We start from the raw sequence: 27,649 nt of genomic DNA on the forward strand, positions 1-27,649 counted from the left end.
AATTTGAGGAAGGGCTGACATAATAATGTTGAAAAATAAAACTGTTAATCACACACTCCTATAAAGAGGATGAATGGGTTGATTCAGTCTAGATGCCACTTTTTTTCATCAAAATATCAGAACTGGATGGCTCAATTCTTAGTAGCGCTGTAAAAATAGTGTGTCACATTGAACTTTGGGAAACTCTAAAGCAAATCAACAACCAATTGCCTGAATAATACATTAAAGCATAGTTAAAGCAAATTCCTAAAATACAATGAAGGGAACTTTTCCTCTAGAAGGCCACAGCTTGAGTAACTGCTAACTGGACAAGCATCAGTGAAAAACGCAATTAGCTCCAATACCTGGGGGTATGATCCAGAGCCTGATTAGAAAGTACTGTTCCCACAAATAATGTGTTTTAAAAGGGAAGCTATAAAGTTATCTATTCCTCTAGGCATCTGGAATTGGTAATTGAGGGGCTGTTCATCCAAGTGGAAAATAGGAGTTCACACATATCTGATCAGGTGTAACGCACAACAGGTAGAAGCCAGTTTAAGACAAGTCAAGAAGAAAAGAAAGTTGTTTAACGGGACAAAGGCACTCAACCTAATGAAAACAAAAGTGTGTGAAGGCCTTATATAACCAGTGCAGTATTTAGGAAATGGCAGAACTGTTTGCAACCAGAACGGTTCTGGCTTACAGACTTAGGCGTAAAACCCTATTACCCTAGTTAACAGCAGACACAAAAATCACTGAAGATCTACAGTCTATGACAAATAAGCAGGCTATCAGACCACAGTTGCTGCTTTGTGAGGTTCGTAGTATGCATCAATTGTTAACAGCAGATATTCATCAAACTTTACTAAAGAAATTGAAATACAAAAGATTTCTAGTTGGCCTTAGTTTTACCAGAAAAAGAAAAAACAACAACAATGAGATCCATTGGAATTTAGCAGCTATGCCTCACAAATGTTTACTGTCGGATATGGTTTGTACACATGGGCCCATATGCAATTCACTTCTCCTGAGTTTTCTCCTAGGAGATATTTTCACACCTTTTTATAAAATGCCTTTTAAACAATCAGCGAGCAAGTAAATACTTAAAATAATTTTGATAGCACTTTTTCGCCAAGTTTTGGGTAATTTTCCAGGTGTAAAATAAAATGCTTAACAGTTATTTTAAAGAGAATATGAAAATTATCTCCTACAAGATAACTCAGGAAAAAAAATGGCCCCATATGCAACTGAGCTTTTCTCCCAAGTTTTCTCCTACGTGATATTTTCACACCTTGCCAATGAAATGCATTTTAACCCACTAGCAAACAAGAAAACAGTCAAAATTATTTTGGTAGTACCTTCACCCTATTTTTTGGAACTTTTTTCAACTGCAAAGTGCTGAAAAGTTATTTGAAAGAAAATATGAAAATGTATCTCCTAAGGGAAAAATCAAACTATCAAAACTACATACGGGCCATGGTGCTGTGGGTTCAGGTAAGTTGTGATAACTAAAATATTCAATGATACTGGTACTACTAATTGCCATAATACAAACTTTCCAGTGCTGTCCATACACTAGTATGTGCTTCTTAGCAATGTCGACTCTGTTCCAAGTCAGTGCCAAGCTTAGCTGGTCTGGAGCAGACATGTTGGTGCCTACAAGAAAAAGGGTTTTGATAAACACATTTTTGCACAATTTTGTTCTGGACCGTAAACATCCTATACAATAAGATGCAAGTGTCCCTGCGTCATCAACTGAATGGTTGTGTGTCCCTGGCTTTTTTGTACTGAGCATGTGCGCAGCCAGGGCAGTTAGGACACAGGGCCGGATCTGACAGTTTGTGGTCTGTGGTTCACAGAGGTTCTCATTGCATTGTGGGAAATAACAGCTTTTTCCAACCGCCAAGCAAACAGCTCCCGGTGTGCATATACTTCAGACAGTGGTGGGGAGCGAGCAAGCGGGACGCATATGTGCGCGCATTGCAGGGGGTAGCGGCTGTGATCTAGTGCCGTATTTTAACAGGAGGGCCTTTCTACTAGTTTCTTATAATCTTATAACAGCACATGTATTACAAGTACTTAAAACCACAGTTTTTTCTGTCTTACTCCACCTACCATGTAAAGAGAGTGAGTCCATCCTTACCCTAAGCAGACTACTCTACTCTCTTTACCCGTCTGACTTTCTGAATCCAGATACATTCACACCCCTGGTCAAACTAAGTGGCAGACCAGATCAACCCACTTCCACAATTCCTCATATTTCATTCCAGTAAGCCATATGCCAAATCCACTAATGCCATGCCATTCCACCCCACTCCCCTTTCTCCCACTGTAACACTCCATACCTAAGCCAAACCCGCCAATTATTAGGTAAATAGAATGTTCATAATATTGAGGGTTGGCAATGAGTCATAAGTGCACCACAACTTCTCCCAGAAGACAATGTTAGGGATTATGCTGCAGCCCTCCTCCAAATACCATCAGGATTACAACTGGAAGCCACAGAACGATGTGATGTTCGGAACTTCTATACTGGAACTACAGTTTCCGATAGTTCTAACCCTAGTTAGTTCTAACTTCAACTTTGCCACCTACTGATAATGCACTGGAGAAGTTAATCTATCAAACAGCAAAGGTAACTTTACTATGCCTAGAAATCTTTTTTTGGTGTACCTTTCCTAACCACCTCAATATAAGGGACCCAGTTCAACTATGTGAAGTACAAAATCATTATTTAAGCCGGGGGGGGTTGCAAAGGAAACCTGAAAGTGATCAGGTACCAGCCCTGCAAAGTACAATATAGTTGTATTTCCAGAGACCTAAGATAAGATGGATATACATAATGCAATTGTTATTCCATTCTGAAAAATGACAATTGGGTGACTATTTTGTTAATATTTTGGCATTGGTAGTGCTCCAGTCACACACCTGCAACAAGTCTGCAACTAGTGGAGTCTTATTGGAGTCCGAAACATCAGATTTACAAGCTTGTTTTGGTTCAGTGTTTCATAAGGTGCCATAGTCACTGCATTAGCATAACTGCAGGTAAGTGGGATTTTTCTAAACAATGAAAGCAAAGCCATCCTTAAAATGTCTTTAAAAGTACTGTTTGCTTTCACTTAACATATAAGGATCTGCATGTATCAATTCGTATCACTGGGCAGATACATTAGAATAATTTATTTAGGCCCATGAAGGTCAAGTATGCATCCAGAACCTCTACTCTATTAGTCAGGCTACCTGGCCATCATCAATACTAGGTATTGAATTATATAATATTGCATAGGGTTGTGGAAGTAGTGGTCTAGGTACCCGCTTAAGACATGGAGAACCACCATGGCTTCTGGCAGCAATACAATGTATTGCTTGAGGATGGCAAGTCGACTCTATGAAGATCTGTTCAAGGAAAAGTGAAGCCGCCTTATAGCCGTTTCACGCTGGTGCGCTTCTACAGAGGCTGCCTCTGTAGAAGTGCACCAGCGCGAAACGGTCGTAAGGCTCTTCATCCCCTGCACCCACCGCACTTTTCCGCAGTGAATCCGGTATGAGTCTCATAACTTTAAACATGTATGCTTGTATGCAACGTTATTAAGATTTTCTATGAAGATTCAATAAAGAAACTGACAGCAGTGCTGTCAGTATATAGTTATAGTTTTTTAGCCTCAGGTACCCCTCCTTTACCTTCACAATCATTTGTGCAGTTACCAGGAAATTTTGAGCTGCTGAAAGATGATCAAGTCAAAACATAACATGCAGAGGTCAGTGGCCATCTTCCAATATGCTAAATAATGTTTCTCCAATAGCAGTGATGGTATAATGTACACCAGTATGATAGGGCAAGAAAGAGTTACAGTTATCATGCTAGGTAGTTCAACAGTCATTCCATGTGCTTGTTTGTTCTAACAACATACTGTACCTATGTTAAGATCTATAGTCTCCCTTGCAGCTATTACCTTTTAAAAGAGCTGTGAGGATGGCCACATCAATGTCTTGCTGTTCTTCAGATTCCGCTTCAAATATAGTTATCTAACAGAGGAAAAAGCCAATGTAAAACATCAGCTTGATGCAACAGTCCCAAGCTTTTAAGTGTCTTTATGCAGGAAAAAGCACCAGGATTATTGACATTTAAAACTACTTTATCCGTACTCCCTTTGAGGAGGATGTGATCATATGTGCCCTTAGTGAGCTTGCTGTTGTGGACTAATCCTATAATAAGCTCTTGACTCATTCATATTTATGATATGAGTATTGAGGAGTGGCCATGTAATATAAGCAACCTTGTCTGTTCTTTCTTCTTCTTTCTCTTTCTTCCTCTCTTCTTTTCTTTTTGCACTTAGGGTCTTCAACCAAGACCTTCCTTTCCTATACTTGTTTTCCTCTGTTATTTTTCTTTCCTCTTACTCTTTCTGTCTGTCTTCCTTCACTATCGTCTCTTTTCTTAGTCATCAGTCTTTTTAATAGCTATTGAGTCAACATATTGCACTAAATTTATAAGTGAATTGGAAGCAATATTTGTAAGTTCTTTATGCATGCACTTATAACGTCCTATAAGAAATATTGCAGACAATTAGTCCATTACATTATGGACGATAGATGTTTCTAGACTTTGTCTATATGTTTACCTGTTTATTTCTGTTTGGAAAAAATTTTCAATAAAAAGTTTTATTACAAAAAAAAACTACTTTATCCTACGTTCCAAGAATAAAAAGTTGCAAAATGCACCTTTATGAAGAGACATCTGGATTATGTTAATAGTTGGGATGTTGACTTGTAGACGCCTGCCCCTAGTGGAAAAAAAAGCCCTAACTACTGCTAACTTTCTCAGAAAAGCATAGGACCTGTAAGGAGCTTATAACCTCTTCCAATGTAGGTTTGATCCATTTAAGCTAATTTTAGGAAGGTTCATCTAGTGGCCATAAGGTTTAAATAAACAATTTTGTGTAGAACTACACACTTTTTTAAATATTATTGTTTCCCTTTTCAGCTCACTGTATTAAGGCAAGAGAAAAATGTTTTGGCATGGTAAGAGCAATCAGACAGAACAAAAACCTTTAAAAAATGTTTACTGCATTATGTATGCAAAATGATAGGCTTTCATTATGTAGGCAAAATTATAGGCTTATGGATTTTTGTATGCAGCTAGTATAAGTCTATGCCGTTGCCACCAGTAATTCCTCATATACTCTAACACTAGAAGAGGAAGGTACAGCCTTGTAAGCCGTAGTAGTAGTAGAAGACAAAAAACACAGGGGTCCGGGAGCCCAATCTGGTGTAGCACGTTAATATGTACGAAATAAATTTCGCAAAAGTAGTAATTATTATACTCACAAGAGTGGGTTGCAACCACTCGTTTTCACTGGTGGGGAAATACCGTCCCCACTCGGCCTTTGATCCTCTCTTGGTCGCTCTCCAAAAAGGCAGATCCGTCAGAGAGTCTCCGACGTTGATCTTCCCCTAAGGTTAAGGGGTACTAAACGTTTTGAGGTACTATAGGAGGCGCCCGGTAGGAAAAATGGAATTTATGTGGTTCTAAATGGTAGGTACAGCATTATATAGACAAAATGGTGTGATCCTACCTTCTAGATGTCCCTTGGGGGAAATATATAGATCAAGACGTATACTTGTATAATCGAGTTTAATTTGGGGCACAGACAACGCGTTGTCTGTGCCCCAAATAAAACTCGATTATACAAGTATACGTCTTGATCTATATATTTTCCCCAAGGGACATCTAGAAGGTAGGATCACACCATTTTGTCTTTATAATGCTGTACCTACCATTTAGAACCACATAAATTCCATGTTTCCTACCGGGCGCCTCCTATAGTACCTCAAGGCCTTGTAAGCCAGCTATGGACTGGACAACCTAGCCTATAGCCTTAGGGTCAATGTCCAGTGTCTTGCATGCGATTTGAGTATGGTTGCGGACATGCGGTTTTAAATTGAAGTTTTGAAGACATGTGCATTTTAAATGCAAATGTTCACATCCGATTTTTAATCTCCACAGCAACATGACATCACTGTGAATACACAATAACAGGAAGAAGCATATTGAAGGAAATGTTAGATGAAAAAAAATCACATTTGCATTAATCTTGATTCTCATGTGGTGCAATGCATGGTGCAGAAATCTGCAGCATGCAGTCCATAAATTACACATTTGGAAAAACACATTCAATGAAAATGGACATTGAAATGCCTTGGTTTCAGCATTGACGTGAACATTTTCATTGCAATTTTGTACTCAGTGAAATTCCGCCTTAACTTACAAAAAAGACTTACAAAGCCTAACTGGCATGTACTAAAAGGATTCTAGCTGTACTGTGTAGCTGGTCAGTTTATGTGATGGAATAAGCTAGGCAGACAGTTCACATATTGTATTTCAGTTGTCCATGTAGTAGTTAGTAAAGAATAAGACATCTTACAGAGTCACGGTACTCCATACATTCCAGAAGAATATACAAGACGTGATTAGCTTGTCTGTGGCCAAGATTAAATGTCTTCTCAATCATCTGCAATATCTCATCCTTTAGCTGCGCAGAGATTTCTCTGAGGGAAACACAATTAAACAGCTGTGATTATTTCATACCAAAGTCCATTAGTTTGATCTGATCTGCTTATTCCCCGGAATTGTAAAGACTAGAGAGGTTGGAAGCATTTACAGTAAAGGCTCTTTCACACAAAAAAGGCTTTCAAAATCTAAACATTTTCTTAGGTATCAAATTACATGGCACACTAGCTGTGCATAACTGACAATGCAACAGTCCACATAAACCCTTTTCAAGCTGCTCATGTAATTCTATACACAATTATGTTTTATAATGAAGAGGCTCCAAAAAGTCAGCTCCCGACTAGGTAAATAGGTAAAACAGAACACTTTTCTCCTGCTATATATTAATAATAAATGATTTTACAAGAAAAAGCACTTATTGAATATTTTATTTAAGTAATAAATACATAAAGTCTCCTTTTTCCATCTGTGCTCTTCCACACTGAGTGGCCAAAAAATTAGAGACACCCTCTAACAACTAGTTGGTCCACCTTTAGCTCTAATCACAGCCGATATTCTTCTTAGCATGGACTCAACAAGATGCTGATACCGTTGCTGAAGAATGTTGGCCCACGCTGACATAATGGCAGCTCTAAGTTTGGTCAGATTGGATGGTGGCGTTTCCAAGCTTTGAAGTGATCTTTCAACTTTGTCCCACAGACGCTCAATAGGATTTAGGTCAGGTGACTGAGCTGGCCATAGAAGCAGATTGAACTGTGATTGATGTTCCTCAAACCTATTTGAGACCCATTGAGCACGGTGGCAAGGGACAGGCGTCTTTTCCCTTTTTTCTGTGATACTAAAGGCACTCTCAATGGTCTGCTGCTAAAGCCTATACTTTGCAAAGTCCATATTGTTGTGCATTGGGATATACTTTGTGATACATTTGCAATGAATTCAGCTGTAATTTGCTGTATTGTTGCCCTTCTGTTGCTGCAGAATGTGTGTGATACTCACCTTTCACATCTCTCATTCACCAGCTTTTTCTGACCAGAAAAGTCCTCATCTCTTGAAGTTTTTTTTCTCAACTGCCACTCTCTGAACACCCGAGATAATATTGGGTGGGAAGATCCTGAAAGAGTTGTCATTTCACAGATGCTAGCACCCGCTTTTCTTGCACCTCAATCATCCCTCATTCAAAGTTACTTAAATCTTTTGTCTTACACATTTTGACACAACTACGTCATCCGAAGCTGAGCATTCCTTATATAAGCAATATTGCATTGTTACATCACTCTAAGTCACTGTTGGACTGGTTTATTTTCCAATAAGGGGTGTCTCTAATGTTTTTGGCCAGTGTATTTTTATCTGTATCCTTCATTCGTCTGTTTTATACTTCATTTTTCACGTGTGAAACCTTCTTCCTTCCACTGTATAAATTCTATGATTTTCTGTTTACTTCTGTCTCTTGCATCACTTCTGTAAACTTCTTTCTTCTGTTTCTATTTGTCATGTCCTATTCTTCTGCTTCCTTTCTATTCATGTCCTTCTATTCTTCTGTTATGTAAACTCCCCATCACTGCCACAACCTGTTACAATGTTGATCAGGAACCCCATCTATTTAAAATTTCCTTCTGTAGCTTACTACTGCTGTATGCTGTGGACCATTAGATATTTAGTGGACTGCAAGAATACAGGGACAGATGACAAAAAAGAAGAAAGAGGTATACAGATCAAAATAGCAGAAGACAGAAGTATAGGGAAGGGGAAAGGAGGGTAAACATATAAAGAAAGAAGTATACAGTAAAAGAAATAAGGATACAGGTAAAAAAAAAGTGTACAGATAAAAAAGGATTTGAATTTATTATAGTTAATAAAATATTAAACAGACTTCTTATTTAAAAAAACAGTGATGAAGAACGCTGAACAGATTATACTAAGAGTTCCCCCAAGATCTAGCCACACATTGGACTAGTTACAGCCATCTCCCGAAGCACACGGTGGGGATGAGTCAATTGTCTTTAATAATGGACATGGGCAACCTACAAAGGAGGGAAGACGCTGCCGAAATTCTTTTGTAGATTTCCCCCCACAATATTATGAATCATGTGAGGTGGTACCGCTCAGACGGTGAACTTCTGCAGGGGGGGTGCAAGGGCTAATGGGACCTGGGAGCAGAGGAACATGCTCTTTTTTTTTCAGTTCGCTATCTGGCAAGTGTGATAGCTGACAATGTATAGGGAATTGTGCATGCGCATGACTCCTTTCCCTATTCATTTCAGTGGTGTTGTGCAGTAGCAATCTACCATGGTTCTGAACGTTCAAAAGCTCTAACACTTGAGCATCTGCTGCTCAGGCAGTTGTGGCAGTGCTAAAATGAGACAGATATAGCACTAACTGAGGGACTGCAATGGGGAATTCCTGACCTCAGTACTTAGGTGTGAACCTAAGAGAACCTCTTAAAGAGAACCTGAACTGAAAATAAAAAGTCAAAATAACCATACACAGGTCATACCTACCTCTGGCATAGTCTACTCCTCAATCTCTTTCTCCTCTCCTGCGTCCCATTTGTCCACTGTGATCAATGGAATTTTCCGTCCTCCTCTGTTAAACTGTAATATCGCCCACATGAGCCATAGGGAAACATGGACATTACCTTGCACATTCAGTTGTAACTGACAGCTGCTGATATATAACTGACAGCAACTGGTATATTTCAGTTCTGACAAAATCTTGTCAGAACTTGAAGGGATCACTTTAAGAAGCAAATAGTGAGCTTCTAGGAGGAACTGACGGTGAGGTAAGTATGTCATATTCATTTGCAGCTACATCATGTGTTTATTTTAAATAATTGTACTCACTTCAGGTTCCCTTTAAAGCACTGGATTCAAACTTAAGGCCCACGGGCCTAATCTGGCTATTCTCACCATTTTATGTGGACCTCGAGAGCTTTAAGTGTGCATCATTGTCAGAAGTAAACATTCTGCATGCTCTATGCCCCCCCTCCTCCCATGGTCACTATAGTTACACCATTTGGTTTGCAACAGCTCAATAAATGTTAAATCTTGATGATTTGGCCTGCAACTTAGACTAGGTTTTAGGTTTTGGCACCTTACGCAAATTGAGTTTGACACCTCTGCCTTAAAGAGAAACTCCAACCAAGAATTGAACTTTATCCCAATCAGTAGCTTATACCCCTTTTACATGAGAAATCTATTCCTTTTCACAAACAGACCATCAGGGGGCGCTGCATGACTGAGGACCGAGGTACTCCTGGCAGTTTCCTGTCTGTGAATCTTGTTGCATTGTGGGAAATAGCGGTTTACAGCTGTTTCCAACTGCCAAAAAAGCATGCAGCAGCTACATCACCAGCCAACAGTAAAAATGTCACCATGTAATAAATGCCAGGATGTAAATCAGGGGTTTAAAAGATTTTACAATGGGCAAACACTGACTAAATCATTTATACATAATTATTGTAAAAATTAAACACTTTTTATTACATTATTTTCACTGGAGTTCCTCTTTAAAGTTAAAAAACAAACAAAAACAAAACACAAAACTGTAAAAACTGATCTGGCAAACGATATTGTTTAGTATGTTAGCTGAAGTAATTAAGTACACAACAGATTATGGTTCAACATTAAGTAATAATACACTTCACATTTTTCCTTTTTCTGCCATGGATATAGATATACATGTGTTTAGAGAGTTTATATTGCAAGCTTTCATATTGATTTAACTACTAAGACCCCAGTACTGCACTTATATTAGATTGGTATAAGTATCAACCTGTGATTTCCATGCCATTTGATTGTTTACACTAGCATGTGTACTAGTCTATGAAATGAAAGATTAAACAACAAAACAAAGAATTAAGCTTTGAATCAATCTGTATAATTAAGCTTTGAAAAGCCAATGCAGAAGATATAATATATTTTTTGTAATATTTTCAATGAAAAATAGTCAATAATAGTAAATGATTATTACAACAGGGTTACCCTCCATCAGTAGTGTGCTTGTGAGTAAAAGCCAATATGTCAGCTACTCTCCCAGTCCCCTCACAGACTACTACCGGAACTGACGGTGTACTTCTGACATATTCCCAAACTACGGGGATCACATCTGGGCCACCTTCAACAACCAGTCCAACCACTGGTACTCTCTGTCCCAATCCTGCAAGCAAATGATATAAATAAGCAAGCTGCTCAATAACATAAATACTTACATACATACATACTGGTATATAATGTTTAAAGGGAACGTTAACCAAGCCGGAAAAAAGTTTCACTTACTTGGGGCTTTCATCAGTCTCCTGCAGACGTCCTGTGCCTGAACCGTCACTCACTGGTCAGTCGCCGAGCTGGTACAGCTGCACAGATCTGACCGTGCGACCTCGATCGCGCTCCTGTCCCTGAGGCTGTCCTGTGCAAGCGCAATGGCTTGGCAACTGGCCAGTCGCTGAAAACAAAACTGAACCGCAGTGGGGAACCAGATGATCATGAGTGACGGCGCAGGCACAGGACGTCAGCAAGGAGCTGGTGAAAGCCCCAGGTAAGGTTTCCTTGAAGTTAAATTCCAGCCTTTTTCCTATTTCCTAGATTACGGTCGGGGAGTTTTACCTTTAAATCTAGATCTCGTGATCACCTATTACAAGACAGCACTGTAAGGAACAGAGGCAGGACTTCATAAAGGTAAGATTAGCAGTGTCTGATTTCTGTAAAGGCCACAAAGGCCTCAGCTTAGTTAAAACTATATTTATGACACACACACACACACACACACACACATATATATAATGTTATTAAAAAATATATAAAAACAGGTTCCCCCACAGGCAACCAGCACCTCTCAAACATACTGGCCTATGACTCCCACTGTGGACACAAAAATTGTCCTCCAAACAATTCATTTATCAGTAATCAGAAAGACAAGGTGATTGCATCCATTCCTCAATGTATCGTTACTCTTTATGCATTGTATACACAAAGGTATCCAAGTTCAGAAACTTCAACAGAGCACTGAACCCAATCGCAGTTCAGGCTCTGAACGTAACAAATTTAGCTGAATAAAGTAGAACAGTTAATGTATAATATATGTACTCCGCAAGTACAATTATGCACTAGGGTCCAGCTACATCCTCCTATAGTGAACGTAAAGGCATTGCCAGCAATTTAACAATGATGGGCTCTCTCATCAGCTAATTATGGCAAACCAAGTCCACTGTGCAAGATGGGTTTCAGCACAAAGCCCAATGTCAGCGTTGTCTGCTCGTATGTGGTGACTGCTGAGAAACATGCAAAGTCATGGCTGTTGTGTAATAACTTAGATGCTATAGCTATATGTAAAATTGAGAAAGTAGCCTTGCGCTCCACCACCACCTTCAGAGGATGACCTCTCTTACTAACAGTATACAAACCTAGGTCGCTTCACGCAATAATAAAATCAAGTAAAATTTCAATAAAAGATAAGTGCTCTACGGGAATCCTACCTAATAAAATACAAGTGTCCCTGCGTCCCATGTCCCTGTGTCAGTGTCAAACGCTACTGCGTTTGTCCTGCACTGACACAGCCATTGGGACTGGACGCAGGATGGGCCAGCTAAGCGGGTGGGCTGTCGTATGTGCGTGTGGCGGGCATGTGTGTGTGCGGCGGGTGGGTGCGCACTGTACTGGCGGTGACAGACCTAGAGCCCGTTTTTAAACGGGCTTAGGTCACTAGTATATATTAAAGTTCAATCAAAATTGTTTAGCATAAGCAATGTCTCTCTTCATATCCTATACATCACCCCAAGTCTCTGTAGGACCAGAGAGCCAGTCACTTCTCCCCACTCCTTGGGTTCTGAAGTCTCAAGTCTCAAGTTCTTAAAGGAAGAAACAGAGAAGAAGAAAAAAATAGTGTAACTGACAATACCCAGTTCCACCTTCTCAGGTTCAACACTCATCTGTGTCCGCATGCAGCCCAATAACACAGATTGCGCTCACCGAATCATATGGCTGACCGAATCACAGACCAGCTTAAACAGCTTAATGACGGGATATCAACCCTCTTCTCATGATTTTAGCAGCAATCCTCCGCGTCATATATAGATAAAACACATGCATATAGCGTGGGTACTGCTATCTCACTTACAATCGCATTGAGCAATTCTATATACTCAGCAACCCAGCAGAAACAATCCCTCCTTTAAAAACTCAAAACAAAAATCTTCATAGCATACCATTTATTCCATAAAAGAGATAAAAGGTAATCCACTTACAAAGTTTCCAGTAAAATGTGCATTGAAAATCTCCACACGTGTGTACAGCATCTCTCTCTCTTTCGTGTCCCAAGCTCTATATGTATTAGGGCCCTTTTCCACTAGCAATCGCAATCACAAATAATAAACGCCAGCAATTGCGATTTTTCTTTAATTGTTATGCGATTGCAATTTTTCATTTGCATTGCATTATCCCTCTAAAAATCGCTCCAGAAAGTGATTGCGATTTGCAAATTGAATCACTGTAGTGGAAAATACTTCTCATGATTTCTGTGATAAAGTAACAACCCTAGCGATTTAAAAATCACTTGCGATTAGCTATTTTGCGATTCAGCTGTGCTGTGGAAAAAGGACCTTAGGGGAGATCTTACCCATAGTTGTTGCTCACTCACCCGCAGTTGTTGCTCATTGTTGTTATGGCATAGCGTAAAGATCTTCCACCACTGCATAGGTGGTGGTGCTCCATGGTGCATGTAAACTTGGATATATTTGTTGATCTGATGCATAAAGAATAACATTACATTGGAGAATGGATACAATGACCTTGTCGTTCTAATTATTGATATATGGATTCATTGTTTGGAGGACAATTTACGTGTCCACAGCTGGGGTCATAGGCCAGTATGTTTGAGAGGTGCAGGTTGCCTGTGCATGCAGGTTTGCTAGGTGTTTTTTATATACCGTGTGTTGTTCACAATATTGAGTTTTTAAGATTGTCTGCTAGGGCGCCTTGTGACCCCGCTTCCTGGCGACGCCATATGATCATATGATGTAAGCATTCACATTGTCACAAGGCACCCTAACGGAGATACTGCGCATGCGCAACACAGTATGTCTGGCACTGACCAGGAAGAGGAGGAATTGGATTATTACTAGAGAATGGAGGGAGATCCCGGGGCAAGGAAAGTGTGGTAAGGATCTGCACAGCGCTTCACACACACATTAGGCATCCTTTTTGAATTTAAGTTGGCGCTAAATTAACCTTAAAAGATAGCTGAAGGACGTTTTTCTACCACTATTTTTGTTGAATTACATTCTTATTTGTTGTCCCCTAACAGAACAAGAAGTCTAATGAGGTCTATTTAGTACAAAGTGTGATGCTTGTAACTATGTAACTATGTATTATTTTACAATAACACTTTACTGAGCTGGATTCTATGCCTTACTGACATGGTGGATGACATATGCATTGTACTTTATAGTAATTCATATTTTACAAGCTTAATATTTCAAGGCACACCAAGTATGCTTATGCAAATCAGAAATAAACTAAACAACTTACTGGTGTGTATTTTTTGAAGAGATATGTATTCTTCTAAATTCCTTCTAAGTTTCATCTCATTACCAAACTTCCCAACTGTTCCATCATCCACCATGATGAAGTGAGAGTGCATACTGTTCAAGGTGCTCAGCTTACTAAGCGGGTTCAACAGAGTTTGGTAAGGACAAACTGCCTAGAATAAAAGAACAGACATCTTCATGACCAAAGATGCTGCTTAGTGGTTGTGATTTCAAATACAGACATTTACAAGAAAATATCTTCAACACAAAATGATGCTTGCTAAGACATTTTGAAGCAAACCTACATTTTGATTTATTATCTAAGGCCACTGCTAGGTAGTAATATATTTAAAGTGGACCCAAACTCTAGCACAGAACACAATGAAAAGTCTTCATTCCATATATAGTTCCTCAAAAGTCTTCATTCCACCTATGTGATTCACTGCTGCAGTGATATTTGTTTGTTTAGCCAAATCAAACTGCCTTATCAGTAGCTGTGAAAACAAAAGGAAGAGCTATGCCAGGATCTTTGACCACTGTCTCATCATTTATAAACACTGAGGCTTAACCTCCCTGCCGTTATAAAAAATTGCTGCGCACGGCAGGGAGGGTGTTTTTTGGCATTTTTTTTTTTTAGCATGTAGCTAGCCTAGCGCTAGCTACATGCTTCCCCCCTCCCTGCGGCGTCCCCCCGAATGCGCCGATCGCCACCGGTGCATATACCCATCCGGAAATCCCGTTCTGAACGGGATTTCCAGGAGGGCTCCCCCCGTCGCCATGGCGACGGGCGCGATGACGTCACCGACGTCATGACGTCAGAGGGAGTCCCGAACCACCCCTCGACGCTGCCTGGCACTGATTGGCCAGGCAGCGCACGGGTCTCGGGAGGGGGGGGGCACCCGCTGATGCGGCGGGTTGCGGCGAATCGGCGGCGCGGAGCGGCGGCGATCGTAAGTTACACGCAGCTAGCAAAGTGCTAGCTGCGTGTAACAAAAAAAAAATTATGCAAATCGGCCCAGAAGGGCCTGAGGAATCCTCAGCGGCAGGTTACCCCGAGCTGAGCTCAGGATAACCAGCAGGGAGGTTAACCCTTTCAGTGCCCCTACAAAGTGAATCCAAGTTAAAGTTTCATGGTTTCTTTAGGATTTCCATAAATCGTAATGAAGAGATATTTTTTCCATACAAGTTATCTTGCTGATTTAGAACAGAGGAGAAGTTCTGAGTTTTGTTCCACTTTAACAGTATACTAAGCCTCATAACAAAACACTACTCCTATGTTTAAATTAGGTATTTTCCTGTCTTAGAACAGTATAAAGGGCACTGTCTTTGCTATGTGTTCAGCTTCCTTGTTTATAAAGACGTATTGTAAAAAAGGTGACTTCTTTGGTTGCTGACCTGCACGGAGGAAAGTAGTGGGTGGGGCTTCCAGCAGCCTTGATTTATATTAGTCTTACTGCCTGTTAGGCACAATATTGGTTGCTGACCAGCAGGGATGAAAGTGGTTGGGGCTCCCTGCATCTTTGACTGATGTTAGTCCCCCTTGCCTGTTAGGCACAATATCTTAGGCATAATCATTTTGACGGTAGAGATTTTTCCTCTATAATTGCCAAAAGCAGACTCAGAAAGTTAATTATTTATTAATTAAGCTGCCAGAAAGATGATTCTTTAGTTTCTGAGACTGAATAGCTTTGGTTAATTCTGGCTCCTACAAAGCCAATAACTCACATAAACTTTAAGCGTATCTCTGATTACCAGAAACCTAGCCAGAGGTTTCAGTTTCTACCATAAAATGTAAATAGAATGTCTGAATAAAATATTGGTAACAACTGCTGTCTATTAATGATCAATGCAAAGTTCAGTTCCTGAGGAGAGGTTTACTTTAATCAGAAAGGCACATAACTAGAAAAAACAAATCAAAACATAACAAAAGAAGCAATTCTAAGTAAAAGAAACTGAAATGTTGTTATGTTTGAAATATTACCCACAGTGGTAACTGTATGTATAAATGTTCAGTAGTGTTGATAGGCTTGAGCAGATAAAATAAGTCAAAGTGGCAGTGAGAGCCAAGCAAGAGGAGCTCCTGAGCATCGTTGTTGGTCAGTGAAGCCATGCATCACATTAAAGAGAAACCATAACCAAGGATTGAACTTCATGCCAAACAGTAGCTGATATCCCGTTTCCCATGAGAAATCTTCACCTTTTCTCAAACGGATAATCAGGGGGCTCTGTATGGCTGATATTGTGGTGAAACCCCTCCCACAGTGTGATGCCCGCGCCTCACAACACTGAGGTACTAACATCACACTATAGGAGCCTTGTTGCATTGTGGTAAATAATAGCTGTTTCCAACTGCCAAAAATGCAAGCAGCATCTCCTTTCAGTGACATCACCTGCCAGAAGTAAAAATGTCACGATGTGATACTTTTCAGAATGTAAATCTGGGAAAGTAAAGATTTTACAGTGAGCAAACACTGACTAAATCATTTATGCATAATCATTGTAAAAATCAAGCACTTTTTTTTTATTCCATGTTATTCACTGGAGTTCTTCTTTAAGTAAACCAACAGAGGTATGAAAGGTCAAAGGTGAGAGATGACCTCCTGACACTGGAGTATTTACTCCTCATGTTCTTACAAACAGATATCATTTTCATAATATTCTCCTAGATAAGGGTTGGACAAAAAATGTTGTGTCTTCCAGCTTTCAGAAAAGTGACCTAATTTATTTCATGAGTTCAGCTAACATTGTTCCAGTATTCTTCAGGGTCATATTAGGTATGCAATAAAAAGGAAATAAAAAGGCATAGAAAGCTCACATCTTTTCCTATGAGATCTTTCTGATGCTCAATAATTCCCCAGGGTGGGATTCCGATTGTGCATACTCTTCTTAGGTGCTGGGAAGCATGCTCTTTCAGGGCATCACCAACATGTTTAGAGATTCCTGGAGGTCAAAACAACATGTTTTATAAAGCTAAAATCAAATGATCAATCTTTAGTCCAGTTATTAAAAATGGCATGTGTAAGAATGTAACTGGATTAGAAAACATACTGATCATAAGAACACCAGTTATTCAAAGTCAACATAAAACAAAACAAAGTCAGTAAACCACGTGTGTGCCTATAACAAGCCATACTGCTGGGAAAAACTCTTGTGCTTGAGGCTGGCAATTCAATTTCTGAAAGCGGTACGTTTTGGTAGCTGTATTTTATTTGATATATGCAGTGGCATAGGAACAGGGGATGCATAGGAACAGGGGATGCAGAGGCTGTGACCACACCAGAGCCCATGGATCTGAGGGGCTTACATCAGGCCCTCCCCCAATCACTGAATTCGCTTTATTGGTATTGTGGCAACCTATGCTGTGAATAGTGGTAATTATTAACTAACCACTGGTATTCTTTTTCCTCTGCTTACAAATCCCTCACTGTAGCTGTATCTGTGCTTACAAAGCCAATTTTGATGGTGTGTGTGTATTATGCAATTATTATACATAAGCAATAGCAATACTTAGCAATTGAAAATATACCAAAAAGTATCTAGAAACGTTCTTACTTGCTGATAATTTAAAAGGCATTCTATTGACAAGTTTGAAAATATCACCAAGGAGAAATAGTTAATTGCATATGGCATATAGTCCCTTGCACAATTAACTTTTTCTCCTGAGTTTTCCCTAGGAGCTACATTGTCATCTTCTTTTTAATATAACTTTTTAGCACTTTTCAGTTGAAAAAGTACCAAAAAAAAATGAAAAAGTACTGTCAAAATTATTTTCAGTATTTTCTTGCTTGCTGGTGGTCCAAAAGGCATTTTACTGACAAGATGTGAAAATACCACCTAGCATAAAACTCAGGAGAAAAAGTGTATTGCATATGGCACATATTTATAGTGTTGGGTTCAGGTAAGGGTTGGTGAACCTATGGCTCTGTACCTATGCCTAGAAATATATGCAAATAAAAATAGAAAAACGTGATTGTCACCTATAACTGTTTGTTTTATATTTACCTAAGATCAAACGTCAACTGAATGTTTTAACCACTTGAATACTGCAGGTTATTCTTCTGTTAATAGGCCACTGCAGCTTTAAGGCTTCGCTGCAGGGCCGCACAACTCAGCACACAAGTGATCCCCCCCCCCCCCCCCCCCTTTTCTCCTCACCAACAGAGCTTTCTGTTGGTGGGATCTGATCATTCCCCCAGTGTTTGTTTGTTTGTTTTTTATAAAAATATTTTTTGCATTAATTTACAAATATATTTCTTTATTTCTTAAAAAAAAAAATTCAAACTCCCTCCCTCCCCAGCCAGCCAATAGCGGCGATCTACTGTTATAGGCTTCAGCCTATGAGAGTCGATCGCTCTCCTGTGTCCCAGGGGGACAGCCATGTCACATGGCTGTCCCCAGTACAGTGGTGCCGTACATCGCAGCGATGTACTATGCTAATAGATGGCGGTTTCACCGTCTTACAGTCTTCGAGCGGCACTAGGAGACTGAAGACGGAGCGGAGATGTGCGCACATCGGCGTGCGCAATCTAATGCAAAAGCCAGCCCCAGGACTTGACGCCAATTGGCATTATGTGGTCCTGGGGCTGCCGCCGCGGTCATGCCCATCGGCGTGACACGGTCGTTAAGTAGTTAAATAATAATACAAATGAAAATGTAATGTACAAAAATGATGATATAATGCCTAAGGTAATATTTAGTTGCACAAGCTTTAAAAGCAATCACTGTGAACAAGCTGTGTCAGGTTTTCCAAATATGTTTGAGATTGTTAAAATCAAGGTTCATTCTTGAATGCTGTAAGCTGTGTGTTGTCAGCAATTACCCTGTTGGTAGATTCACGGCCTGCAACTGAACAATCTTTTTTGACACTGGGCAGTACATTTTGCTCCATAATGTCTTAATAGTATAGAGATATTGAACCTTGCACATACTCAAGGCACTCCAACCCCAAATGCAGCCCCAATAGATAATGAACCTCCACCATGTTTCTCAGTAAGTATTCTTTTTTTTGAAAGATATACAACTTCCTCTGTGGAAATGTAAGAAAGATCTAACTTCATCTTATCTGTGCAAGGGACATTTTTCAAGAAGCACCGTTTCTTACCAAGACACATTTGCAACTAAAAGGATCCATCTTTCTTTCATTCTCAAAGGAATTTAAAGGGAACAAAATATGGTAAATGGAACACATCTAAAGCAATGACCACAATCTACAATGAAAGGGTATGGTTTAATATTTTTGGTAAATTTGATTTACAGGTTCTCATCTTGGAACCCCAGTGTAAACGGAGAATGCCTTCTATAAAGATAAGGGACAGAATGAAAATGTAGCCAATACAATGACAGATAGTGGAGATTTCAGAATGTATCCGACTTTCTTCTACCCCATTTCACAACATGCTAAAGTATTAGGGCCTGTTTCCACTACACGCAGATTTGATGCAGATTGGATGCAGAATGGATGCAGAACGGATGCAGAAAAACTGACTCCAATGAATTCCTATGGGCCTGTTTCCACTAAACGCGATTATTCTGATGCAGATTTTCCCATAGGCTTTCATTGGAGTCAGTTTTTCTGCATCCATTCTGCATCCAATCTGCATAAAATCTGCGTGTAGTGGAAACAGGCCCTTACAGACTCCAATGAATACCTATGGGAAAATCTGCATCAGAAAAATCGCGTTTAGTGGAAACAGGCCTATAGGCATTCATTGGAGTCAGTTTTTTGGCATCTATTCTGCATCCAATCTGCATGTAGTGGAAACAGGCCATAAGGCTGTGTTCCCACTTGAGCTGAGAACGGACATTTTTTGTCTGTTCTGTGCTCATTGCTAAGCTGACAGTTGTCAGCCTGCAACTGATCTGTTGAATCCATTGTAATAAGCAGTCCGCAGTTCTGTGCAGTCCCTGATAATCCCGGACGAGTGGATGCATTCCCCTTTTAGCCTATGGTGGTAACACATCCGCCCCAGGCTCCAGCTGGACCACAGCAGACAGTACACTGTGCACTTCAGCTGCACGTGGTCCAGGGACAGATGGGAACCAAGCCTTAGAGCTAATACGCTGTAATAAGAGGTTGTCTACAACATAATCATTTGGAAATACATTCCATAGCTATGCCTCAGTAGACATGCTAAAGGCCCACAGCCTAGTAAAGCAAATCTGTCATCCTGAGATCTAGAGTAAAATAAGTACATCAAACACCCCAAAAGTAAACTATAGCCTTTAATGCCTTTCTGTTGATTTGTGAAGGCACCACTTATGTGTACTTCTATTACTCTGGTTGGGTAGTTGTTGACATATGAGTCTTTTCTGCATATTGCATGGGATAAAGGTAACAGATATGCAGATAAGATAATCTCTTCTGGGCAGTGTTCTGAATCATTTGTATCTCTATGCTGTGTAAATGTTAAAATTGTGTAATAGGTAAAATGAATTGCAGACATGTCCATTGACACTGTACTAATTGATAGCTTTAGACTTGAAAATGCTGCACAATTCAAGCAGTTGCCTGGCTATTAGACTCTGAAGAGCATGTTGTGCTAAAGTGATGCTTATGAAATGCTAAAACACTGTATTATGCTTTTTTCTCCTGTCAGACTCAAAGTACTTCAGAAGCGCACCCCTCAGGCCACACCCTGAAGGCTACCCTGGATTGTTAGGGACTCTTGCTGGCTCCAAGCAGGATTTAAACCTTGGTCTTCAACACCAAAGGAGTTATGCCTCAGACCCAAGAAAACAGGCAGTATACAACCTGTCCTGGTGGACTAGATTTTTAGCTTTTCTGTTTTGATATTGAAAGATCTTTCTTTTTATTTTAGCCAAGCAAAGTGACAAGTCTATAGTCACCTAAAAAAAAAATGTTGGTGCCAAGTACTGTGCAATAACAATACAATGCCATATTTAGGAACAGGACAAGGTCACTAGCACCAAAGGCTGTGCCACTACAGTGTGCCCCTCACATGTTTTATTAGGCATGAGAATAAAAAAGTCTAGCCAAATAGTGAAAGTACAAGGGGTGCAAATTTGTAGCATGGGTAAACGATCAACATCTGGATGATATCAATTGCATACCTGATCTACAAACACCATTAAGCTGGCCATACGCCACACATGTATCTCTATTTTCTGACAGGTTCAATCACTGGTGAGATCTTCTAGTGATCCATATTTCTTCACCATTCAGAATCAGAATAAGAATCCGAATCTTCCTGGCCCCCTATAACAATTGTGGCTAGCATATCTATGCCCCTCACCCAAATTACTCACACTGACCAAACCTAAACACCTATCATGTTTACATATATAACCAAGTCTGTACAAAGAAAAATGTCACCTGTGAGGTAGTCTGCAGATGGAAGGTTTACCATCTGTACACTACTCTATGGGAAATAATTTGCTTGGTTCACCCTGAATTCCAAGAACCGTCTGTATACCTCTGTCAGAAAATACAATCATTAATACTGCAGTCACGGATGTACGATGTTCATTGCAAGCTAAGCAAGAATTTGTACTATGGCCTGCACATGTCTCGTGCTTAGTTACAACTATAGGGATAGGCCTGCTTTTAAGTCAAGTAATTGCTTAACTTCTAGTTTTAAAAGCACAACGTAGTAGATGGGAACAAGATTATATTCAAGTTCACACTTCTACACTGAAAATAAAACCTGTCCTTTCAGAGGGGCTCACAATGTAATATCCTTACCATAGTCTAGAGATAGTTTTTGGACACAAAGTCATTTAACCTATCAGTGATTGGAGTTATGAAGGTAGCTGGAACACCCAGAAAAAACCCTCACAAAGACAGGCAGAACATACAGCGTACGAAATAATTATTTGATCTACTAAAATTTTTGAGTTTTCCCACTTACAAAGAAATAAAATTAATTAAACATTAACCAAACCACTTCACCCCAAAGATGTTTTTACCCTAACGGACAAGAGCGTTTTTCACCTTTCAGTGCTCATCCCTTTCATTTGCCAATAGCTTAATCACTACTAAAACACAATTAAAAGCTCTATATCTTGTTTTTTTTTTCCACCACCAATTGGGCTTTTTGGGGTTGATATTTGTTTTCAGTAATTGCTTTATTTTCAATGCATTTTAAAGGAAAAAACAAGGAACAAATGAAAAAATACAGTTTTAGTATTAACACTGCTACTGTGCATAAAACCCACACATTTTATCTGCCTATTTGTCCTGGATATCACAAGATTTTAATTATGTCCCTAGTACAAAGTATGGTGACAATATAGTATTTGGAAATAAAGGTGTATTTTTTTCTTTGTTTTTTTTTTTTAAACTATCTTCACGTGCACGGGAATGCACGTGCACGCGTGGGGGCACGCACGTGCACGCGCACAGCGGCAGCAGCACTGTGACTTATAAAAACGTCCTGGAGCCATTAAGAGGCTCTAGCAGGATGTTTTTATAAGTCAACTTGTCATGAAGTGGTTAAATAAAACATAAAATGCCGCAAAGTAATGTGTACTACGTACCTGTATTAATACCCTCTGTAAAGATCCATGCCCCTGTTGTCTCTGCAGCCTTCACCAAGCCTTTACCGAAAACCTGTCCAACTTTAGGAGGAAGCTTAAAATTTTCAATGCCTCCATGAACAGAAATAACAAGCTTGGGAAACTCCATCTGCCATTCCTTTATCATGAGATGCATCAACTGGTCCAGGGCCGTGTCATAGGACACTCTTATGTACTGAAAAAAAAATAACTACTCTATAATAACAGGGACTTATTTCTGAAACTATAATAACAAACATGAAGAGTTATAGAAGCTAACCCCAGGCATAAATGTCTCCTAGTCACATGCATGTATTTAGCGGAAGTGCTTATTTAAAGCTGCCCATTCATGATACAATCATGATCTTACCACTTCTATGTAGTATCACGGACTGCATGAAGTATCCATTCAAAATATAGTCACTCATTTTACCCTTCTACTACATAGATTTGGTAAGATTGTACAATCAAGATTGTAAAATTGATTGGCACCTTTAAGCAAACCAGAACTAACATTTCCTTCATCAAATGTTTTTATTCACTTGTGCTGGTTGTCAGTTAAACTCTGATGTCATGCACCTTAAACATATTTATAAACGAGATAAACAGAGGAACACCAAGAGCCCCAATAGTGTAGTATGTATTGACAAAGGGGGTAATGACAAAGAGTAATAGCTGTTATACTCACAAACATGGGTCACCAATAGGCAACCACTGAAAAGGCAGGTGGGGAGATTATCCTGACCCCACTCAGGAATAAGAAGTCGCTCTCTGTAGATAGTAGAAAGGGTCGCAACCCTCCACCAAGGGTGGATACAATATTATATAAGAGAGAACAGAGGCGCCAAAAGGATAAAAGGGGTTTTAAAGGAGCTTAAAAGCCAAAACTTGGTAATTAGAGGAGGCGGTGGTGGACTTACCCCCTCCAAGCAGACACAACACGACTGTACATTCGGTCTATTTATTAACGAACTCCAGATAAAACAAAGCAACGCGTTTCACGGGTCAGCGCCCGCTTCCTCAGGCAATAGAAAAAGGAGTTACAGCATCTAGCAAAACAAACAACACTCAGCGCCTCTGCCTCTGTAGTCAGAGGCGCTGAGTGTCGTTTGTTTTGCTAGATGCTGTAACTCCTTTTTCTATTGCCTGAGGAAGCGGGCGCTGACCCGTGAAACGCGTTGCTTTGTTTTATCTGGAGTTCGTTAATAAATAGACTGAATGTACAGTCGTGTTGTGTCTGCTTGGAGGGGGTAAGTCCACCACTGCCTCCTCTAATTACCAAGTTTTGGCTTTTAAGCTCCTTTTCCTTTAAAACCCCTTTTATCCTTTTGGCGCCTCTGTTCTCTCTTATATATTAAACATATTTATTATTACCATCATTAATGTTTGGTCCAAACTTGAGGGACAAATGTGAATTTTACAGATTGGACATTAGCGGAGGAACGGACACGCAAATTGTGTTAAGGAACATTGATCACTTTAACTAGTCTGTTCATTCCAATTAGCTTACTGCAGATTAGCGCCTGTGATTCTATCAAGTGCCTCCACGCGCCCAAAATTTCCCTGCCTTGCCTCAAATAGCGGCTTTTAGAATGGGCGCCTATGGCAGCGCCCTTTTTTCAGCAAGGGCTCCTGTGCCCCGTTTTTGCAAATGTCTGCTTTAAAAAACTCCTGTAAACCCCAGTCATAAATGTTATCAATGCATATTACTCCTTACAGTGTAACTATTAGTTATATTTTGTTATATTACTGTAGTCAGCTGTTATTAACAGTATCAAATTATACAAATGTATGCTGCTTGAAAATAGACAAATCGAATGCCACCTCGGCTTCATAAAAGAATTTTGCATAAAAAAAATTTGTATCACCATGCATTACCTCAGAATCATTTGCATCTCAATTGTCATCCCTGATTAACAGGTATTGATAAAGGATATGAAAACACATGTCAGCATAAAACTGTTCACTATATTAGATTATAAAAAATATGTCCCACCTTTGCATGATATGTATGATGACTGTCCTGGAAATCTATTGTGCCAAATGCATCTGTGGGACTGGACTTTGTATGTGTCTGGACCGACCATTCTTCATCACATCCCTCCTGTGGAGGAGAACTACCTGGCCATTCATAATCCAAGCCAGGGTGATCTACAAACAGTCTCCCACAGCAGCATCTAAAACATGGTATAACATTCCTGCATGAGAGCAGCTTCACTCTGATAATACCATCAAAAGAAATCCTTAGGTTTACATTTTAATAACTGCAATTGTACGGATCGATACTCTACAATGTTACAGCCAGCCACGTTATGAACACTTTACACTGTTAGTGTGCTTACACTGAAAATGTAAACAACTTCAAAGTCAATAAAATAAACATAGCATATAATAAAGTTCTTCTTGATTTACTTCCATCCTCTCTGTTTTGCTATTACGCATGCATCATTTTTGTCCCATCCTTAGCCATGCTTTGTACACAATTATCTTAGAGCTGGTTCACACAGGCGTCTGCCCCACGTTTACCGCCAGCATTCGGGACTTGGCGTTGAATGCTCCCATTGAAGTGAATGGGAGCATTTGTACCAGGCTTCTACTGGAGTTTACGCGAACGCAGCGTTCGGATCCCGATTTTACCTGCCGTTCGAGGTGACCCTGGACTCTACATGTAGCATCCTGGGGCGGTTAACCACCATGGGTAATGTCCACCTATGGGGAAGAAAAACGCAGACCGCAACCGAAAGCCACGGAAAGCCGCTGAAAGTCTGAACGTGTCGCCGCCGCAGCTCTGCCAAACACAACGCCGCCAAAAGCTGGGCAGATGCCTGTGTGAACCAGTGAACATGTGCAATTAGATGCAGTACATGCGCAATAGGAGGTCCTGATTGTATATGAAATGAAAGAACCGTGCACAAGTGTTCACAGCACTTTGGCCACTGCAGTAACCTAGGCGCAATGGCAAGATCATAGCCATTTCTACCATTAAGGGAAATACAGTACATTTGAGAGCTGCCTGTATGAAGATGGATGTGTAGATCTCCCCAATATCAAGAGATATTTACATGTAGTTTAAGAGGTAGAACTTTAAGAGGCCAGACTGCTGCAGAGGCTGGACTACTGCAGCTAATGGGTTCTGAATGGAAGCCTTAGTGTGACTATCTCTGGAACTTTCAAGGGCCCCAGTGAGTATTGGGGGGGGGGCAGTAGAAGGGAATTGGGGAAGGTCTAAAAATGTAAAAAAAAAAAAAAAAAAAAAAAGAGTACGTAGGCTCTAAATATACACAAAACTGTAGAAAAAAGGCTTATATATGATCCTTTGTGATGTTAGAGACATTTATTTTCTGCCCACAAAACACAAAAGCTTTATTACATACTATAGATATTTTTTATGATTGTTTTGGGTGACAGTTTAGGAATGATCTTAGTATAGACATGCCATTGGGCACCTTCTGAGCAGCCTGTTATATATTATGGAGGGGGAGAGAGGAAGGGTAAGCAGGAAGAATCCCACAGCAGGGACTACCATGGATGTAGGGTGAGTATTATCCAACTCTTCTGAAGAAGAATAAAGAGCAAATGTCAGGGCAAAACCTGTATTCATGCTATATTGTCACCCCAAACAATCACCGTTTACTTACAATCTAGCATGTGCACAATGCTTTGCAAATGGGGCATTTAAAAATGAAATCCTTCGCTTGTATTAAAAAAAATATTTGTACCCATAGCTACCTTCCTAGTGGTGAACACAACCTGAGTCAAAGGTAACTGCCTTGTTCCAAATGGTGGGCACAAGCCTCTCCCACTCAAGTGCTGACATTTTGGACAGCCAACTCTAACTACTGCTTCTATCAGGGGCACATTATTATCTTGCTTTCTCAAGGGCAGCTAATTTGCATGATGGTTTAAACACCATGGCCCATATGCAATTAACTTTTTCTCCTGAGTTTTCTGAAAAGTGAATTGAATATGGCCCCATATAACCAAAATCAGCTATCCAAAGGGGTCAACAGTATTAGGAGGACTACTGCTGCATATTACAGTAGTACTTTAGATTATAAATAGACTTTATAACAAATAGGTCAAAGCATATATTAAATACTGTATATGAATTCTTTGTCCTGCCTAAGGACCAGTCAAATACATAGAGAACAGTGATAGAAAAGCACCATGGATGAAAGTCTATCTATCCAGTGTTTGCACCGAATTACATATTTATCAGAGTTAAAAACTCTTGCACTGGACAGAATGAAAACATAGAGAAATGCACCCTGTATGTATTTAGAGAGTTTAGCCTGACTAATCCCCCCTCATCTGTGACTAAGAAAAAGTTGTATTTTGATCCCTCAGCTGTGCCAGCTGGTGGCCATAGCAGAGAGTTAATTTGTAAACACAGGATGTTAACTCTATGTCTGCTTCCATGAAAGCAGGAAGTAGACACACTGCATATTTATTGCAGAATTTGTATCAACTCTTACGCTGCTACTGCCAATAGAGAGCGCGCCCTATTAGCTGCAGCTCTGGCGCTTTGAGTCCACCAGGAGATAAGTACAATATAATGTTCTCTGTCTTGTCTAAGGAGAGGAAAGCCATTGATTCCTAGTGAGCATTCCCACGGTGTCCTCTGGTCCTCCGCAGCTGTCCAGCTGATTGTGACCTTCCTCTGGCACAAGTGCGGCAATAGCACAGAGCCTCTCATGCACAAGCGGCTCTGGCTTACTGAGCAGGTGCAGCCATACTCGTGCTTGAAGAGGAGTGCGGCTTTGATAAGATTCCTGACAACCCCTCGATGGTAATGTTTGGAGGGTCCGCAAGCAGCAATGGTGTACCAGAGAAAGCTGTGTGAAGCCGCATTATCCAGAGGCTTCCCTTTTCTTAGGCAAGTATGCGTTTTGTACCCAAGCTTCGGCTTGGATACACTTTAATCTTGAGAAACAGAAAGAGAGCAGCATCCAATTGTTACAGTTATTGCTGAAATTGTTCATGCTGCCATTTACTTACACAAGTAATTACAACTTGCATCACATGTATTATAAAAGGCAACTGTTGCACCAACATAAACTGGTTTGTCTTCCACTGATCAGATTAACTGGCATTTTATTACAGAAGCAAACACACAAGCTTACTGA

The 27,649-nt window shown here is 40.1% G+C and overlaps 1 protein-coding gene across 1 annotated transcript in view; it reads right to left on the reverse strand.

The window, feature by feature from the left end:
• Nucleotides 1-27,374, reverse strand: part of TRPM6 (transient receptor potential cation channel subfamily M member 6) — a 194,711-nt gene extending 167,337 nt beyond the window's left edge. Inside the window, exons 1-9 of the mRNA XM_068242291.1 lie at nucleotides 27,241-27,374; nucleotides 24,520-24,700; nucleotides 22,506-22,719; nucleotides 16,825-16,949; nucleotides 14,011-14,182; nucleotides 10,471-10,645; nucleotides 6,405-6,528; nucleotides 3,933-4,005; nucleotides 1,535-1,635 (exon numbers count right to left, since the gene is read on the reverse strand). Of these exons, the coding sequence (XP_068098392.1) occupies nucleotides 1,535-1,635; nucleotides 3,933-4,005; nucleotides 6,405-6,528; nucleotides 10,471-10,645; nucleotides 14,011-14,182; nucleotides 16,825-16,949; nucleotides 22,506-22,719; nucleotides 24,520-24,700; nucleotides 27,241-27,374 (1,299 nt within the window). The remainder of the gene's footprint in view (nucleotides 1-1,534; nucleotides 1,636-3,932; nucleotides 4,006-6,404; nucleotides 6,529-10,470; nucleotides 10,646-14,010; nucleotides 14,183-16,824; nucleotides 16,950-22,505; nucleotides 22,720-24,519; nucleotides 24,701-27,240) is intronic.
• Nucleotides 27,375-27,649: the final 275 nt, after the last annotated feature.

Source organism: Hyperolius riggenbachi, chromosome 1 (genome assembly GCF_040937935.1).
Source record: "Hyperolius riggenbachi isolate aHypRig1 chromosome 1, aHypRig1.pri, whole genome shotgun sequence".
Taxonomy (NCBI): domain Eukaryota; kingdom Metazoa; phylum Chordata; class Amphibia; order Anura; family Hyperoliidae; genus Hyperolius; species Hyperolius riggenbachi.